Genomic DNA, 18080 nt, shown 5'->3' with positions numbered 1-18080 from the left:
CGCTTGAATGTGGGATGACGGGCAACAAACAAAGCGAATAACTGAATTATGCCACGTAGAGATGAAGTGACATGCTAAGGAGAAAACAAGCAGAGAACCGGGTTAGTGAGGGATGGGGTGGGGGTTACAGTCCTTGAAAAGATGGTCAGGGAAAGCCTCACGGAGAATGTGACATTTGAGCCAAGAGGTGAGAGGTGAGGGATATGCCATGTGGATGCTGTAGCCAAAGGAACGGCAAGTGCAAAGGCCCTTGTGTGGGGGAGCTAGCACGGAGACCGGTGTGGCTGACGTGGAGTGTAGACCCCCCTAATAATTTTTAATGGCGTGTGATAGTCCATTCAGCCCATGAGTTGAGGAGCAGTTTGTTTAACCAGTCCCCGGGTAACTCCTGCTACTTGCAGTTAGAAACATGACTGGCATGTGCTTGGAGAGAGCATCCATGCACATGCCCCTGCTCGGGGGTCCAAGCGGACCATGAGCCAACGCCCGAGCAGCCAGCAGTGGGGCTGCTCCGTCAGCGTGTGTGTTCGCCAGTTTTGATAGCTATTGTCAGCATTTGCAGTTCCCAAACGTGGCACAGTTGCTTACTCTTCTGTATCTTCTAGAAGCATGCAATTGAAACAGATGACTTGGGCAAATGTTTTGGCCCCTTATGACCTGGGGTGGCCCCAATTCCTGGTCCCCTCAAAAATGATTCTTGTAAGGATGAAATAAACAAGCTTTGAAAATTATTAGATGCTGAACCAACTATGAGGTGATTTCTTAATCTTTCTTTTTTACCTTTAAAATATTTTTTAGTTTAATTATGTATTATATAATAATTCAAACATATGGAAATGTACAGGAAACTAATCGGCAACCACAGAACTCCCCCACCACACCTAGATCTGCTTCAGATTTGACTTTAGCTTTTATTTCTTAGTTGGCATAGACAAAGCAGCTCCACATTGACTGCTGGTTTCCAAAGCCTGGGGTGTGAATTTTTTTTTTTTTAATTAAGTGAGTGAAAACGTAATAAAATGAGTGGGAATGCAAGATGCTGTTACCACTTTGGAAAACCGTATGCCATTGCCTTATAAATTTAAATATACCTTTACACTTCAAACCTGCAATTACATTCTGAGGTAAATACCCAGGAGAAATGGAAACATGTTTACAAAACATCATGTACACAAATGTTTCTAGAAGCATTGTTTTGGTAGCCAAAAAGTAGAAACAGTACAAATGTTCATCAACTTGTGAATGGCCGAGCAAATTATAGTACATCTGTACCTTAGACTGCTACCCAGCAATAAAATAAAGGAAATATTAATACACATATACATGGATGAACTTAAAAAACATTATGCAAATGACAATATACCATACGATTCGATTTTTATGGAATTCTAGTAAAGGCAAAAAAGGATAGTGACAGCAAGCAGCAGGCCTGTGGTTGCCTGGGTGGGGGCCTGCTTGGGTGGGGAGGGGTGGAGGAGGAAGGGGCCAGGGGAACTTTTTCAGGGAATGATAACTTGATTGTGATGGTGGTTACACATTTGTATATAATGGTTAGAATTCATCCAGTTTTATACTTAAAGTGGATGAATTTTATTCTATGTAAATAATACCTTAGAAAACAGAATTGAGGGGAAAATTTTTTAAATGAGACAAGTGCTTGTGCTTTTCATTTGCAGCTCTCTGATGACTCGTGGTGTGAGGCACCTTTTTTATGTAGGAGGAGGCAGGGGGCGGCGCTCTGAGCGGGGTCCAGGGTGCTCGTTGGTCCAAAGGGGACGTGAACCTCCGGTTTGGTGTTGCGAGTAGCCCAAACATCAGGGTGCAAGGCCTTTCCGTTTGGGCCAGGACAGTGTTCTGGCTGTGTGTGGTTTCAGTTACTGTGGTCGTTGGGATAACCTAGCAGAACCCACTGGGAGCTCATCACTGCCTCTCTAGAGAGTCCTGTCTTGTTCCCTCCGGTGTCCCCAGTAACTCACCAAGTCCCCTTCCTGCTCTAGGGTCCCACAGCCCTGGGACCAGCCTGTGAACCGAGTAGCCACACAGACCCAGAAACTGATATTTCTGTGGCACAAAGAAGCAAGTAAAGGCTATAAAAGTAGGACAGATGAGCTGTTTGGCTGTTTATGTGTTTGGGTTTTGAGATCCCAACATTTTTAAAAGAAATCTGAAAGAATTTTTCAGTCAACCCCTCTGTTCCCGCCACCTCGATTCTACAATGAAATTTTGCTGTTTTCTCTATCACACGTCTGTCCATCTCTATCTCTCCATTCACTTTTGTTCATGCCTATCAAGGTCAGTTGCAGGTATTATTAGTCCCATTCACTTGTTTTTTAAAGTTGACTTTGTTGTTGAAGTGTAACATACACACCTGGAGAAAACCATTACACAGGCTTGGTTGGTGAAAGCATTGGCCCTCTCCTCTCTCCAGAGGTTGGGGTTGGGCTGAGAGTTTCAACCCCTAATCGTGTCTTGGTGTTTCTGGCAACCAGCCCCCTCCCTGGAAGTATCTGGAGACCCCAACCACCAGTCATCTCATTAGCATACAAAAGATATTCTTTTTTTTTTTAATCCTCACCAGAGGCTATGTTTATTTAGATTTTAGAGAGGCGGGGGAGAAAGAGAAAAATCGTCGTGAGAGAGAAACATCGACTGGTTGCCTCTCATACGTGCTCTGACCAGGGACAAAACCCACAACCTAGATATGTGCCCTGACCGGGAATCGAACCTGCAACCGTTTAGTGTACAGGACAACGTTCCGACCAACTGAGCCACCCAGCCAGGGCCAGAAGGTATTCTTATCATTCCTAAGAATCCAAGGTCCTAGAAGCTCTTGTGTCATGAACCAGGGACTAAGACCAAATGTAACAAAAGATGCTCCTCTTACCCCTGTCACTCAGGAAATTACAAAGGTTTTGGAGCTCTGTGCCAGGAAGTGGGGGCAGAGACCAAATTCTCGTATTTTTGTTTGTCACATGGCTATGCCCACTCACATCTCATCTGTGGCTGTTTTCTGCTACTATGGCAGAATAGTTGTGACCCAGACTATAGCCCATAGTATTTACTATTTGACCCTTTATGGAAAAAGGTTGCCTACACACGCCCTAAAGCAACACCTCTGGGCTCTCTTTTATTATTCCATTTATTCTCTTCTATCCTTTATTCAGTCTTCCCAGGGAGAACTGACTTACCTGAGTGGGAACTAGGTGAGTTTGGATCTACAGGTCCATGGTCCTCTGATGGACAAGATTAAGGTGTCAAAAGTCCCCCCCACTCTGGGAGAACCTGCCCACAATAAGCAGCATTCTCTGTCACTCCTTTAGTGAGCCTGCTGGTCAGGCTTTACCCTGCAGGTCAGAGAAGTTTCATTCGAGGACAGCACATAGTAGGGTCAGGCCCCTTTCTGCAATCCAACTAATATTTTGATTTGCACCTAACACAGTGTATCTACCCTGCGAATGGCAAGGAGGGCATTTGAAAACATCCACGCCCTCACCCCCAAACCAAGCAACAGAATCTCTTGGGGTTATATCCCAGCACTGTTGTTTTTTAAAAGTCTTCCGAGTATCAAGCAAAATATCTAGGCAGTGATAATCGAAGGAAAGGCATTCATTTGGGATCAAAGGAACTGTGATTCTGGGGATAGAGATTCAGGCACAAGCCCAAGTAGTGTCCCTTCCCCCGGGAGTGGGGCCCAGGGTTTTTACGAGAAAAAGGGAAGAAAATGAGGTAAGTTGTTTTAAAGAAGAGTTCATTGGTGAGCGATGAGGTGAGGTTAGGTGTGTTCATTGGCTTGAGATTCAGTCAACTGGCAAAAGGCTAGATTTATACCTCATTGATTGGCTAGTGATTCGGTCATCACAAAGTCCAACGTCGTCAGTCCTTACAAACAGGATGTTTTCCTTCTTACTGGCTTCTCAGAAGGTGGCAGTTTAGTCCAGTGTGGAACGTAAGGTGTGAGGGGCAGTGTCTCTGAACTGGCTACTTCCAGCCTGTTTTCACACGGCTCTGCTCACATCACCTCTCACACAAGTGATCCTCATGCTCATGGTGTTTTTGCTTTATATTCTCAATTACTTTTAAAGAAGGAGGGGGAAGATTTGATTGATTATCCCCATAAAGCTTCAATCAGTGTGCTGCAGTTCGTCCTGGAGACACTTTGTAGTGAACATTTCCCCCAAAGCGATGCCAGAACCTCTAAAACAAATGTACAAGGACGGTCCTCATTCAGATATAGAAATTTTGGTTGTTCCTGTAAAAAACAAGCACATTACTTTATAGTCATACTTTAAATGTTTCCTCCAAGACAGTGTGGTTCACGGACAGATCTGAAAGTGCTGGCTAAACCTATAAACACCGGTTGCACATGGCTGTTTCCACACAGGGGCGTGCAGAAGTGGTCCAGCAGAGGGTCAAAGGAATTTCAAAAGAATTTTCAATCTTGACTTCCATGTCTTGAGGAGGGAGAAAGAGATTTATTTCATAAGCCATGGCAACATATCTCAGAAGCTCCTCTCTCTACTTCCTAGTTTTCTCTCAGCCTGCATTTGTTCTGGAATTTCATCTGTTCCAGCTTAGATGATGATGTGACTTCCCTCCTTCCCTATCCCCAAGTCTCCTGGCTGTTTTTCCTGCTAGATCTGCACAGCCTCTCAGCTCTCAGTGACTTTCCTTTGGTGGTGGTGGTGGAGGAGGAGGAGGAGGACTAGGTATTAATGGAAGGAAACCCTATCATACATGCCTTTCCCTTAAGGTGGGATTTCTCAACCCAGGTGCTTGTTGACATTTTAGGCCAAATTATTTTTTATTTGGGGGCTGGTCTGGTGCGTTGTAGGATGTTTAGTAGCATCCCTGTCCTCTGTCTCCTAGATGCCGATAACACCCCCACCCCCAATTGCGACAACCCAAATGTCTCCTGACTGCCAAATTGGGGGCAAAACTGGCTGTAGTTGGGAACCAGCACGTGAAAGGAATCCAGTTCACTCTGAGCGAGTTGCCCCTAGACCTGGGCGACAGGGGCCTCTGCCCTGGGCCTCGTGCTTTCAATGGGGTGAGGCTCTGAAAACAAGGAGTCCAAGGAGTCAGGCAGACACAGCCACCTGGAGCCCGTGTCTCCTTTCTAGATCACCTCCGAGCCCCGGGATCCTAGAGATTCCCACCTGAATGACCCACGCTGGTTTCTAGGCCTCCTCTAGGCTCTCTCCAGGCCCACCCGCAGGAAGTTTGGCCATGATGTCAGCATGTGTCCTCCAGGCCCAAGGAGATGACAGCACTTACCTAGTAAATAGAGTCTTTGAGTAGATTAAACAAGTGTAAGCACTATCTAAGTGTTAGGTGCTATTATTATTTTGTTCATATCAACAGTCCCTAAACATAAGTCAACTTCCTTGTCTGCTGCTCACTTTAAAAAGCAGCCACCCATTCAAATATTGGAGGCAAACCTGACCATCCTGGACCCGAGAGTGAGGTGTGAAGGGCGCCAACACGGTACTTTGGTGAGGGGTTTTCAGAGGCCACTCTGACTGTTGACCAAGAAGGCCTGACATGCCTTCTTGAGGATCTAACTCCTTTCAAACACACGGGTACGATGTGTTTCTCCTCCTAATCTCCTTCATCACATGTCAGGGTCAGTGAAAGAGGGGGAGAGACTTCTTTCTTAGGTGAGAGAAGGAAAAATGATGCTGAGCTTTGAGTCTCAGTTCCTGCTGTGCCTTGTGTCGGCTGTGTGACCTTGGGCCCTCGGCCTCTTAGCCCTCTGAGCCTCTAACTCCCCATCAACAACGTGGGGGTGTAATAGTACCTTCTCTAGTAGGACTGTGGTTTGGATGAAGTATAAAAATGTTACATAAAGTGCTTTGCCCAGGGACTGGTTTACAGAACTCGGATTCACTATTGCTGATTTTTAATTATTATAATACTGTTATCTAAATTGTCATTTTGCCTGTTGGAAGGAAAAACATGGAGAAAAAAGTTCTCTCTGAGCAGCTGCTCTGACTCACAAAGTGAGCCAAGAGAGCTTGAAAACACTTCACCCTGAAGTCATGGATGAGACTCCTTAGAACCAAAGAAACGTCATGGCTCCAAGGGGCCTTGAAACCTGCAGACATTCCCCCAGTGTATAAACGGGGGAACCGAGGCCCAGGGAAGGGATACAGTCTACCTTATTTTGAAGAAAAACCTGAAGTAGCTTCTAGAGAGAAGAAAAAGAGACGGAGTTCTGCAGTTTGGGGACGTTTTGCAGAAGTTGAAGAAGAATGGGTACCACCTTTGTTGGGCTGGGTCAGAGCTGGCCTGTGGTGGCGGGGGGGGGGGGGGGGGGGGGGACAGGAATGTGTGGACCGCTTTGGGGTTCCTCCAAGGGTTGAGATAACCGATGAACATTCTGAAGAGTGTGGGGATCCCTCAGTGGTGAAACAGCCCAGGATGGGTTTGCCTCTTTTCAGAAATGGGGAGCAGCCCAACCCAACACCTAAGAGGTGGATTACGGGGGACAGCCGTGATCTGGGGGCACCCCTACGCTGTGCTGTCAAGCCCGGAGCGGCATTGGGGGCGTCACCTTGTGAACCAAACATGCAAAATGGAGAGCTGTTGAGTCTGCTCCCATTGGTAAAGGTAAAGATAAAGATTCTTTTTCCTTTTAATCTGCAGTGTTTATCACACCCACATTCTAACTCATCCAGCCTCCAGAATCATCTTGGCAAACTCCATCAGCAAGCAAAAGAGTTTAGCTCTAAGAGGGAAGACCAAAGTCATTTTTACTCAAATATCAACATGTGAAAGACCAAACATGCCCCTGCCTCACTCAGGGCAGCTGCGTCGGGCCTGGAGCAGCGAGCGCGCCCCCTGCACCCCTGCACCTCTCAGGCCCTCGCTCTCCCCCCTGCAAAGTGGGCCAGTGACAGCAACTCCCTTAGAGCAGTGTTTCTCCATGAAGGGCGGCAGGGGTGGATTTTGCCGCCTGGGGGCATTTGGCCATGTCTGGAGGTAACTTTTGGTTGTCACAACTGGGGAGAGGGCTGCTAGTGGCATCTAGTAGGTAGAGGCCGGACGGGCTACTAAACATCCTGCAAGGCTCAGAACAGCCCCTCAGAACCCAGAAGGATCTGGCCCCAAACGGCAGTAGTGCTGAGGATGAGAAACGCCACTCTAGAGGGTCCATGCGAAGATCAAGTTAATCCACGTGCTACGCCTAGCCCTGGGCCATACACATAGTAGGCGCCTAACAAAGCAGTGTCACTCTCCAGGCTTCTTCAAAGCCTGGTCACACAGTGACTGTCCCTGGGCTCTCTGAAGGAGTACAGGGTGTTTGCCCATCACCCCAGGGCCCCATTCTCCTGTACTTTGTAAAGTTGTGTATCTGTCTGGTAGTCACAGTCCACTAAATCAATCTAAATTACTGCATATGGGGAACCAGATGACCAAGTTCACGCGAAGTATGTCTAAATCCATGTATAGGATATAGGGTCTTAGAGAAAAGGTGAGGAGCCCTCTTCCTGGGCTTTGTGTGCAGACAACGTGACATCTGTTCTGACTTGTCAGATGCCTTTTGCCGCTGTCCGGAGTGTACAGGCTGCTGGGGAAGTTGCTTCCAGATGACTGGGGTGCGTCGGAGTACATCTGTTGTCAGTAACATACTAGTGACTGTGGTGAAAAGGGTCCCCTGGCACAGCCAGTGGGGATAGTTGGGTGCCTTATAGTAAAATTTCTTGATTCCTTCTGAAGAAGAGGATTGGAGGGATCTAGTTATGAGGAACTGGCTTCCTTTACAGGTCATTTGCTGCAGACACTGCGAGTTTGATCCCCAGCTAGCTCAGTGACTTGGTTTCCTTAACAAGAAGCGGAGGGGGCAGGGGTCTCTGGCCCGCTGTCTCTGAGCCCCTTTCTGTGTTCTACAAGTACCCCATCTTCATTCCTTGTCCCCTCCAACAACACACTCCCTGGAATTTACAGTGATGGCAAATCTTGTTGTCTCCCAGGCAGCCTTTATAATGGATATCATTAGTTTTATGCAGCTTCAGCTTATTATAATTTGCATCTTAAATGTTTGGTTTTTGAAAGACTGTTAAGATTGCCATAACTTTACCAAGTGATTTGCAAGTACCAGAGCCTGCCAATTAACTCAGATGGCCACAGCAGCGACTGCTTCCCGTCGGAAAGGCTGAGTCACTCAGACGCTCCCACCTTTCAAGGGCCAAGTGATTCACCAAGCCAAGTAACTTTGCAGATTGGGGTAAGGAGCGTAGGCTATGACTTCCTTCAGACTTCTTCCTCTTCTGTTGAGTTCCATGTGGACTCTCTAACAGCAACTTATTTTTTTCCAAAATCATATGTACTTGTAAGAAGTTTAAACTGTATACATAATGACATAAGATAAGAAGCAAAAGGTTCCCTCTGCTTCCCCTCCCTAGAAGGAGCCTCTCTGAACAGTTTGGTGCCCATTCCTGCAGATACTGTTTCTATTCTATAAATTAATTTATTTTTAAAAGAGATTGTGTTTATATAAACTGTTTTGCAACTGGCTTTTGTCTCCTAGCAGTAACAGGTCTTGGAGGGTTCCCTGTCTGTGTATACAGATCTGCCTCATTTTTAACAGTGGCATTCGTTTCCATGCGCTTGTTACGTTAGCACTGATCTAATTAGTCCCCTCCAGTCTAAGTCTTGGGTGCCTCCCAAATCAGATCCTAAGACAAGGACTTTAGTGCTGGCAGGCTGCTGGGAAGGTGATCCCAAGAAGCAACGGTCAGGGAATAGAGAAGGGAGGCGGATCACTCAGGGACGATTGATGAGCAGTAACCGCAGCTCAGGAGGTCCTGAGAGCACCCTCAGGCCGGTGCTGTGAAGGATTCACAGAACTCAGAAAAGTTGTTACACTTGTTGCAGTTTATTACAGTAAAAGGACACAGACTGATACCAGCAGAGGGAAAGGCTGTGCAGGGCAGAGTCAGGGAGAGCCCAGGCACAAGCTTCCAGTCATCTTCTCCCCAGGGAGTCCTGTGGACAGCACGTAACCCTCCCAGTAACAGTGTGTGGCAACACACTCGGAGTGGTGCCAACCGTGGAAGCTCACTCAAGCCTTGGTGCCCAGAATACTCATGGGAGCTCAGTCACAGAGGCATGGCTGACCGTCCAAGTGGCTTACCCTAGTCTCCCACCTCTTTCAAGGTCAAGTTGATACTGAGTAGCCCAATAAATCACACTATAAGGTCCCCACCATAAATCACTCTGAAAGCAGAGACTTGTGTGGCCCAGGCAGAGAACGGTGGATGTTTGTGGTGGGACATTGTCCACAGAAGCCACAGGGAGCCTGCAGGGTGGACTGAGGGGGTGGGGAGGCACCGACAGCCCAGCCAGACTTCCTCGTGGACATTTTTGTTATTTCCATCTCTCAGCCTTATAAACAATGTTCCAGAGCAGGGATCAGCCAACATTTTCGGAAAAGCCCAGGTAGTAAATATTTTCGGCTTTGAGCCACCGGGTTTCTGTTGAAACTGCTCGGCTGCGCTGCTCTCGCGCAAAGGCAGCCGTGCACACGATGTCCCCAGTGGGTTTGACCGGGCGCCAGTAGAACTTAGAAGAAGCAGGTGGCGGCCAGATTCGGGTTGGACGCTCTGGTTTGCTGCAGAAAGTATGTCTATCTTTGTCTGTCTGTGCAGATAATTTTTACGGGGTAAGTCCCTAGAAGTAGAATTGCTGGATCACAAGTTACGATGTTTTTATTTTGAGCAGATACTGTGCAAGTCCCCCAAAGTTGAACCAACTTCCTCTTTATCAACAATGCATGGGAGTATTTTGAGATTTCCTTTCTTAAACCCCCTCCCCCAGGGAAGCAGAACCTGTGTTTACTTAGTAAGATGTTTCTGCATTTTCATTGCAGCCTTGGTGAGGCAGAGGAAGAGAGACTATCTTGCCCCTAGGATAGAAAACCAAAGGGGATCTAAAACGGTCTCATAATAATATCTTGCTAAATAAATAATAGTATCTTGCTTTAGATTCGAGGCCCACAGAGAAGGGAACTCTGGTAACTTATTCTCATTTGGTGAGAACCTTAACTGCCCACCAGGTGTGGTTCAAAACAGTCCTGGGTGTTACCTATTCAAAAAAAAACTTTTTTCAAACGCACCAGAGAGTTCCTTAGCAATTTTCTTTCCTAAGCAAAGATTCCATCCTAATTTTCATGTAAATGAGGTCCACGTGGGCATACTGGACATTTTACCCAATGTACAAAAAATATACATGGTCCAATTTTTGTCCTTGGAGCCGACAGGTACGGACGCCTTTTGTGGAGACACACGGCGTTTCACTTAGCCCAGTTCCCTCTGCCTAGTTCACTCTAAGTCTTTCTGATTTTTAGACAATGGGTAAGGTTTTTGTTCTTGGTTTTCCATCTTCCCCCGCCCCATTTTTATCATTTGGAATTCTGGCCGTGAACCCCAGAGGGGAGAACAGAGGCTCATTAGCATTCAAGCCCTGTTTGGGGATGCATATTTTAGCTGGTTTATTTGATAATGGCTCCCCTCCTGGGAAGCAGCCTGCCTTTGCTGGGCTCATGCTGGGTGAATCTGTGATATTCCCCTGGTCTGTAGCCCTTCATTTGTAGCACAGACACAGCCTGCTTTCCCGGTAATGAGATGGCATGCCTGGACTACCCACACGCAGATAAAGAATTAGGCGGAACTTGGCTGGGAAGATAAATCAAGCTAACTATCTCATTAGGCTTGAAAGACACAAATTAAGCCTGCATTGGAATTAACAGAAAAGCCTTCCAAAGAGACAAACAGCACAAGAGACAGAAGAAATTGCTGTAGCCGTTTCTCTCAGGAAACTCACCTCTGTTGCCTAGAACAGAGGAAATATAAAGTCTCTTTTTTAAAAGGTCAACAGATAGAAATAGAGACTCAAAACAGCAGTACATTAAATGAGTGCTTACTGTGTGCTGAGATTTTTACTCACCGAAACGTCACAACAACTCATGACGTAAAGCACTATTAAGATCGTATTGAACCGCCGGGGCTGGGGAGAGTGTCTGTTGGTTAGAGCGTCACCCCAATATGCCAAGGTTGTGGGTTTGAGCCCTGCTCAGGGCACAGACAAGAATCGACTGATGAATGCATAAATAAGTGGAATAATAAATCCATGTTTCTCTCTTTCTCTCTTGCCCCCTGTCTTCTGAACAAGGAGGAAACTGAGTTTCGAGGGGTTCCTTCGCTTGCCTCAGGGTCCCAGAGCTAGTCAAATGACAGAGCCAGGATTCACGTAGGATGTGTGGCCCCACGGCCACAGCATAAGCTAGTGGGTCTCATCTGGAACGACTTGACCCCCCACCCCAGGGATAGTTGGCCACGTGTGGAGACATTTTAGGTTCTGACAGCTGGGGCGGGGGGGTGCTACTGGCAGCTAGTGGGTAGAGGCCTGAGGTGCAGAACAGGCCCCACAACCAAGGCTGACCAAGCCCCAAATGTCAGCAGCGTTGTGACTATCCTGGTGTAACTACTCATCTGGACTCCAGTGACGGCTGGCTGCTCCACTAGAACTAACCAGTTACCGAGCTCTGTAGGCAGTGGGGCAACTGGACGTAAGTTTCAAGTTGCATATTGCTGGGCCGGGGGTGGGAGGGTAGCTTTCCAGAAGAAAGAACAGCCGATGCAGAGAGAGGCTGGGAGGCAGGACATGCCTGGCATGGTGTGAGGCAGCAGGAAGCCCGGTGCCACCAGAACAGGGGGCCTGTGGGACGACAAGCTGAGGGGATCAGGGAATTCTCACCATTCAAAGAAACACACAGTGTCCTAAAAGCAAGGAGCCGGTGTCTGCCGTAGAGGGATGTGTGGACTAATGGCCTCTGTCTTGTTCCTGCCTCCTGTTCTGTCCTCCTCCTTCCCCTCGCCTCGCCCCCAACCCCCACCCCCGTCCCTGTGGCTCTCCAGTGTTCGGGCACAACATGAAGAGCAGCAACGACTTCATCGGAAGGATCGTCATCGGCCAGTACTCTTCGGGCCCCTCCGAGTCCAACCATTGGCGGCGGATGCTCAATACTCACCGCACGGCTGTGGAGCAGTGGCACAGCCTAAGGTCCCGGGCCGAGTGTGACCGTGTGTCTCCTGCCTCGCTGGAGGTGACCTGAGGGCTGCAGGGAAGGCAGGTGTCATTTGTTTTAAAAAAAAAAAGGATAAAAGAAGGAAGAAAATTTAAGACAAAAAAATGTGTCATCTACCTATTACATCCACACCTGCATACACACTCACACCACACACACACACACACACACACACACACACACACACCTGAAATTCTCCCAGAACTGAGAGGAGGCTGACTGTTGATCACAAATGGCCACCCTCAATGAGTGAGGCCTGAGAACTTTCTGGAAGCCCCATCCATATGCCGCAAGCTGAGCTGGCATTGCTGTGAGACTTACTGGCAGTGCTTGCTGTTGTTGATGTCCCCCCCAACCCCCAATGCACTTTCAACCTTCAAGCCAGAGGATGGGCCTCCCAAAGGGTGCCGGCCTCCATCACGACGAAACTTTCCAAGAGTTTGTCCAATGTGGGGGAGGCCTGACCCCCACGCCCAAAATGCATACCCACTGGGTGACTTTGGAACAGGCTGCTGTTCCCTGGGGTTCTTTGAACCTGATACCTTTCCTCCAAAGTGTCAGTACTCGGTCTTCTCTTTCATGGACATGGTAAATAGATTAGACTATTTGGAGAACCAATCAGCAACAAAGAAATACTGCAGTGTGAGAGACCTCTCCTGGCTTCACTGAATTTTTCCTTGTGTTAGCCTATTCCTGGGCACTCCCTGTGGGTGTGTGTGTGGATGTTCTCGTGCGTGTGCCTGTGTGTCCTTCAGTGAGCCAGGCAGTGGGCCAGGACCCCAGTCCTGAGCATCCTCTTCTCTGCCTCTCCCATCAGTGCAGCTTCACCCAGTGTCCTCCTGTCTGGCAAGACCCCACCTTTAGTAACAGTAGCGCGGATGTGTGTCAAGAAAATAGAATATGATAGAGCAAAAGCAACATTTTTTTGACCAAGTCATGGTGATGTGAGTCACAGAAGACCTACACAGGACAGTGACATGGATTAAAATGGCCAGCTCACCCGCATCCAGGATGATCTCCCTCCTTGTCACACTCTGAGGAGCTTTCTGTATTTCTGTGTGAACCAAAGTCATTTCTCTTGTGCTAAGGAATTAGCCTAGTTAGAATAGCTCTCTCTATTGGATGCTTCTGTATCTTTTCCCACAGCCTGTTGTCTGGTATACTAGGGAGCTGTTTGTTGAAATTAAAGATTATTTATTTGCGCCATGCATTTGAGTTATCTTTTCTCTTCAGGAACACTGGGCATAGAGGGTTGGAAGGGTGTTTCAGTTACTACTGCTGTGGAACCAACCATCCCGATGACTCAAAGCACCTGTATTCATTATGCTCATGGATTTTGTGGGTCAAGAATTGAGACCAGACACACCAGGGATGGCTCGTCTGTGCTCCAGCCTACCTAGGCCCTCAGCTGGAGCCCAAGGGCCACAGGGGGGGGAACCAGACTGCCAGCCAGGCTAGACAATGTCAGTAACATGAGAGCGTGGTCTCAGAAGGGGCAATAGTTGAAAGCATTAAAGTATGTTAATCTGATGACTGATAGGAGAACCCATACAAAGAGAAGACAAGTATTTAACACAAACTAGTTTAAGTGACAAAAGGCCTTCGGCTTTCAGGAGGTCATAGGGTTTTGTTTATCACTTATCTCCTGCACAAGCTCTCCTCAGTCGGTGAACGTGAGGGTTACCAGCAGCTTAAGAGTCCCAGTTCATACTCCTCATCAGGATCCAGCGTAAATTGTAACTTTCTGATGTCCAAGACAGAAGTAATTGCTCCTTGCTGGCCTCCCTACAGCAAGAACCTTGTATTTCTATTTAACTCTTGTAATAACAGCTACCATTTCCTGGGGCTTCCCTGTGCGTGTGCTAAACCCAGCATGTGTATAATCTCATTCAATCTCCACAACTACCCTTTGATGTAGGAGCTCTTATTATCCCTTCCATATGAGGAGACAGACTCTTTTCTGTTATAAAACTGCCCATTTGCTCGGGGCAGGATCCATGGCCATGTCGCTTTTTATTGACCATGCCCGGCTCAGGGCTTGACCCCGATAAATGCCCCTGGGCTGAGAAGTTAGCTGAGATGACTTCACTCCTCCTGGCCACGTTGGGCATTGCAGGGTCCTCGTGGCCCTCTGGTATCTCCCACTCTGGAGTGGAGGTGGCATGCAGGTCAGGGGGAAAGGCAGGGGGCCTGGGATAGGTTATGTCTCTCAGGGTAGAAAAGGAGAAGGCATTTTCCTTTTCTATAAAATGGCTGTCTTACTGAGCAGGGAAGTATGAGAGATCAAACGGAATGAGGGAAGACGGGTACAGACCGGTACATACAGATATCAGGACTGGAGTTGAGGTCATTCAGTCATTGGACCCCTGAGCTTAGGAGCCAAAGAAGTGATGGTTCAAATCCCAGGCCCACCACTCCCTCACTGTGTGCCCTTGCACAAGCCTCTTAACTTCTCTGATCCTTATGTTCTCATTCTCTTAGGGTACCTCAAAAGCAGCCCTTGAGGCAAAGACTTGGGTGCAGACAGTTTATTTGGGAGTTGACCGCAGGAAGCATGAAACAGAAGGCTGATTCAGGGAAAGCTGACAAGTAGGTAGAGCCTGCATTAACTTCGCCTGTGGGCAGTGGAGGCTCAATCACGCTGGGACCCGTGGAGAACACATGAGAATTATTACGGGGAAGCTGGAGTATTTAACTACTGACCCTATCCCTCCGGTCTTGAGGGTTGCCCCTGGGGGCACTGAATGTTTGGCACTTTGGGACTGTCCTGTGTGGACTGAGCAAGCTCCCGCAGCAACGAGAAATCCCCAGGCAGAGGACGAGGTGCACATCCTGAATCAGGTACGTGTGTATGTGCACGGCCAGGTCCCCCACAGCTGCAGGGGGGACTCAGGTGGACTGGGGACTACGAGGTGGGGCATGCCCAGCATCCTCTGCTCTTGACAATGACAAGAGGGCCGGCTAACAGCAGAGGGAGTGCCAAGTGTCTCCTTTAGTCCTCACACAGCAACCCCTGTGGGAGATGGTATTCCTCTTTCAACAAAGGAGGAAGCCAAGGTTTAATGAGATCAAATGGCCAGTAAGTGATGGAGCTAGAATGCCAGCTCAGGCCTGTCTGACTCTAGAGCCTGTTTTGGGTTGCATTGTGTCCCCTCAAAAAAGATATGTTTGCCCTGGCTGTTATGGCTCAGTGGATTGAGCACTGGCCTGTGAACTGAAGGGTCGCCGGATCAATTCCCAGGCAGGGCACATGCCTGGCTTGCAGGCCGGGTCCCCGGTTGGGGGTGTGTGAGAGGCAGCTGGTTGATGTATCTCTTACACATTGATGTTTCTCTCCCTCTTCCCTTCTCTCTAAAAATAAGTAAATAAATAATTTTTTAAAAGGCATGTTTGTGTCCTAACCCCCAGGACTTCAAAATGTGACCTTATTTGGAGACAGGACTTTACAGAGGTCATCAAGTTGAAGTGAGGTTATTAGTGTGAGCCCTAATCCAATGTGACTGGTGTCCTTATAAAAACAGGAAGCTAGGACACAGACACCTACAGACACACACAGAGAAGATGACATGAAGAGACACAGGGAGAAGATGGCCATCTACAAGCCAAGGAGAAAGGCCTGGAACAGCTCCTTCTCTGCCGATGCCCTGATTTCAGACTTCTGACCTCTGGAACTGAGAGAATGAATTTCTGTTTTTTAAGCCACCTAGTCTGTGCTATTTTTGTTGCGGCAGCCCTAGGTCACTAGTCCAGAGCTGGTGTGGATAACCATTCTCACCCCACACTGTTGACCGGTGAGGTGAGGATTAGCCACCATGACGCCTGCCGAGTTTTAAGGCGCAGTACTCGAAGGCTGCTCCCGCTCAGCACACGGTGGACAGTGGTGCTGGTTGACTAATGGGGTGGGTAGAATAGATGTCAGAGCTATCTGCATCTCCAAGCCTAGAGTCTGTCAGGAGACAGGGAAATGTGTTGAAAGGTGAAGGAATGACTTAGTTTCTATAGAAACCTGGGCCCAAGGTGCCCCGTTGTGGGCTACCTACTCATTTTAATTAGCATCCTCCTCCTCAGCTAGGAGATGGGAAAGGAGAGCACAGGCCACCTACACACCATCTTTGGGGCTCCGGGACCCCAGTTCAAAGGAGGAGGTGGGGTAGGAGTGGTGGCGTGAAGTTTTAAAGCCTTGTCTATTTTCCCAGGGCCAATCCTTGGGTCCTCTCATCTCTTGGGACTCTGGAACCCCTCAGGATTCCAGTCCATCCCCGGGGACTTGACGGAAGCTCTGACCTCTGTGCAGCCCTGCTCGGGCGTGATGGCTCCCAGGGCGCCAGGAACAGCTCTTTGGGGCACTGATATTTCACTCCCAGACAGCTGGGCATCACTGCACGTCACAGGGAAAAGATTCCTTTTCTTTCTGGGTGGACTGTCTTCCATGACCAATGGGATACCTGCTCATTTTCATGTTTAAAAATACTACTTAAAGTAACTCAGGAATGGTCACCGCTGTGTAAAAATGAAAAATGTATGCCAAGAAGAAGACTGGAAGGCATTGTGCTAAAGCAAGGGTGTCAAACTCATTTTCACTGGGGGCCATGTCAGCCTCACGGTTGCCTTCAAAGGGCTGAATGTAATTTTAGGACTGTATAAGTGTAACTACTCCTTAACAGTTAAGCAAGAGCTCAGTGCTGCCGCTGTGTAGAAACAAGGTGCCGGGCCAGATAAATCAAGGTGGAGAGCCGGATTCGGTCCGTGGGACTTGTGTTTGCCACCTGTGACCTAAAGGTTGGCAGGGTTTTCCTTTGGGAAGTTTTGCTACTCAGTGCCATGCCTCCCTATGCAGTGTTTTTGAGGGCTGCATACTGGTCTGAGCCTTCCTAATGTGTCAGGGGCTGTTCTAAGTACTTGTGTGATGCGAGTATTGATTTGTTCCCATTTTGCAGATGAGGAAACTGCGGCCTAAAGGGATTAAGTTACCAGTGTGCGGTCACACAGCCACAGGTCTGGAATTTGAGCACAGATCTGCCAGGATTGGAAGCCGTGAATGAACTAGCCACTATTGTCCCTTTTACAATGGTGGTGAAGGCACAGGGGACTCTGTTTTATTGATAAGTAAAAAACATTTTTTAAAAGCTAGGAAATTAAAGGAGATGATAGATAGAGATAGATAGAAAGAAAGAAAGAAAGAAAGAAAGAAAGAAAGAAAGAAAGAAAGAAAGAAAAGAAAGAAAGAAAAACAGATTGTTGCTGAACCCCAAGGCCACCCTCAGCACAGTGCATATATGAGTGAGTGTGTGACTCTGTGTGTGTGTATGTGTGTGTGTGTGTGGAAGGTGGGGAGGGCAGGTGATGCCATCACGTGATATCTACAACTTCAGGAAGCCGGAAAATACATGCTGAAGAAATTGTCTACTTTCTGGCAAGTAAATTTGAGGTCTAAAGCAAGGGTCGGCAAACTATGGCTCATGGGCCAAATCCTGCCCTCTGCTTATTTCTGTAAATCAAGTTTTATTGGAACCCAGCCAGACCCATTCTTATGGTCTCTGGCCAAGCTGAATAGTTGTGACTGAGACCGTAGGCTTGAAGGCCTAAAACATTTACTATCTGGTCGTTTGCAGAAGAAGTTTTGGTTGCAGTGATATATGAGGAAGAAGTTCTAGATAGCTCACGCACGGCAGGTGACTGTGGTTAATAACACTGTACTGAATAGGAGCAGTTTGCTAAGAGAGGATTTCAGGGGCTCTCATCACGAAAGAAAGGTAACCACGTGAGGAGATGACATGCTAATTGGTTTGACTATAGCATCATTTCACTATATATATGTATATCAAATCCTGTCGCACACCTTAAATATATACAGTCTTACTAAAAAATAGAATTTAGCCCTGGCCAGATGGATCAGTCAGTTGGAGCACCATCCTGTACACCAAAAGACTGTGGATTTGATTCCTGGCCAGCACATACCTAGGTTGTGCGTTTGACCCCTGGTCGGGGAGCA

The 18080-nt window shown here is 47.8% G+C and overlaps 1 protein-coding gene across 7 annotated transcripts in view; it reads left to right on the top strand.

Annotated features, from left to right (window-relative positions):
• Positions 1-13294, top strand: part of SYT17 (synaptotagmin 17) — a 70563-nt gene extending 57269 nt beyond the window's left edge. For all 7 annotated transcript variants that reach the window (XM_045204601.3, XM_045204600.2, XM_053929542.1 and 4 more), the window contains one exon: positions 11919-13294. In XM_045204601.3, coding sequence (XP_045060536.2) covers positions 11919-12115 — 197 coding nt within the window. In that variant the 3' untranslated portion in view covers positions 12116-13294. The remainder of the gene's footprint in view (positions 1-11918) is intronic.
• Positions 13295-18080: the final 4786 nt, after the last annotated feature.

The sequence above is a fragment of the Desmodus rotundus genome, chromosome 1 (genome assembly GCF_022682495.2).
Source record: "Desmodus rotundus isolate HL8 chromosome 1, HLdesRot8A.1, whole genome shotgun sequence".
NCBI classification, from domain to species: domain Eukaryota; kingdom Metazoa; phylum Chordata; class Mammalia; order Chiroptera; family Phyllostomidae; genus Desmodus; species Desmodus rotundus.
The sequence above is the reverse complement of the archived record's forward strand: the minus strand, read 5'-3'. Positions and strand labels throughout refer to the sequence as shown.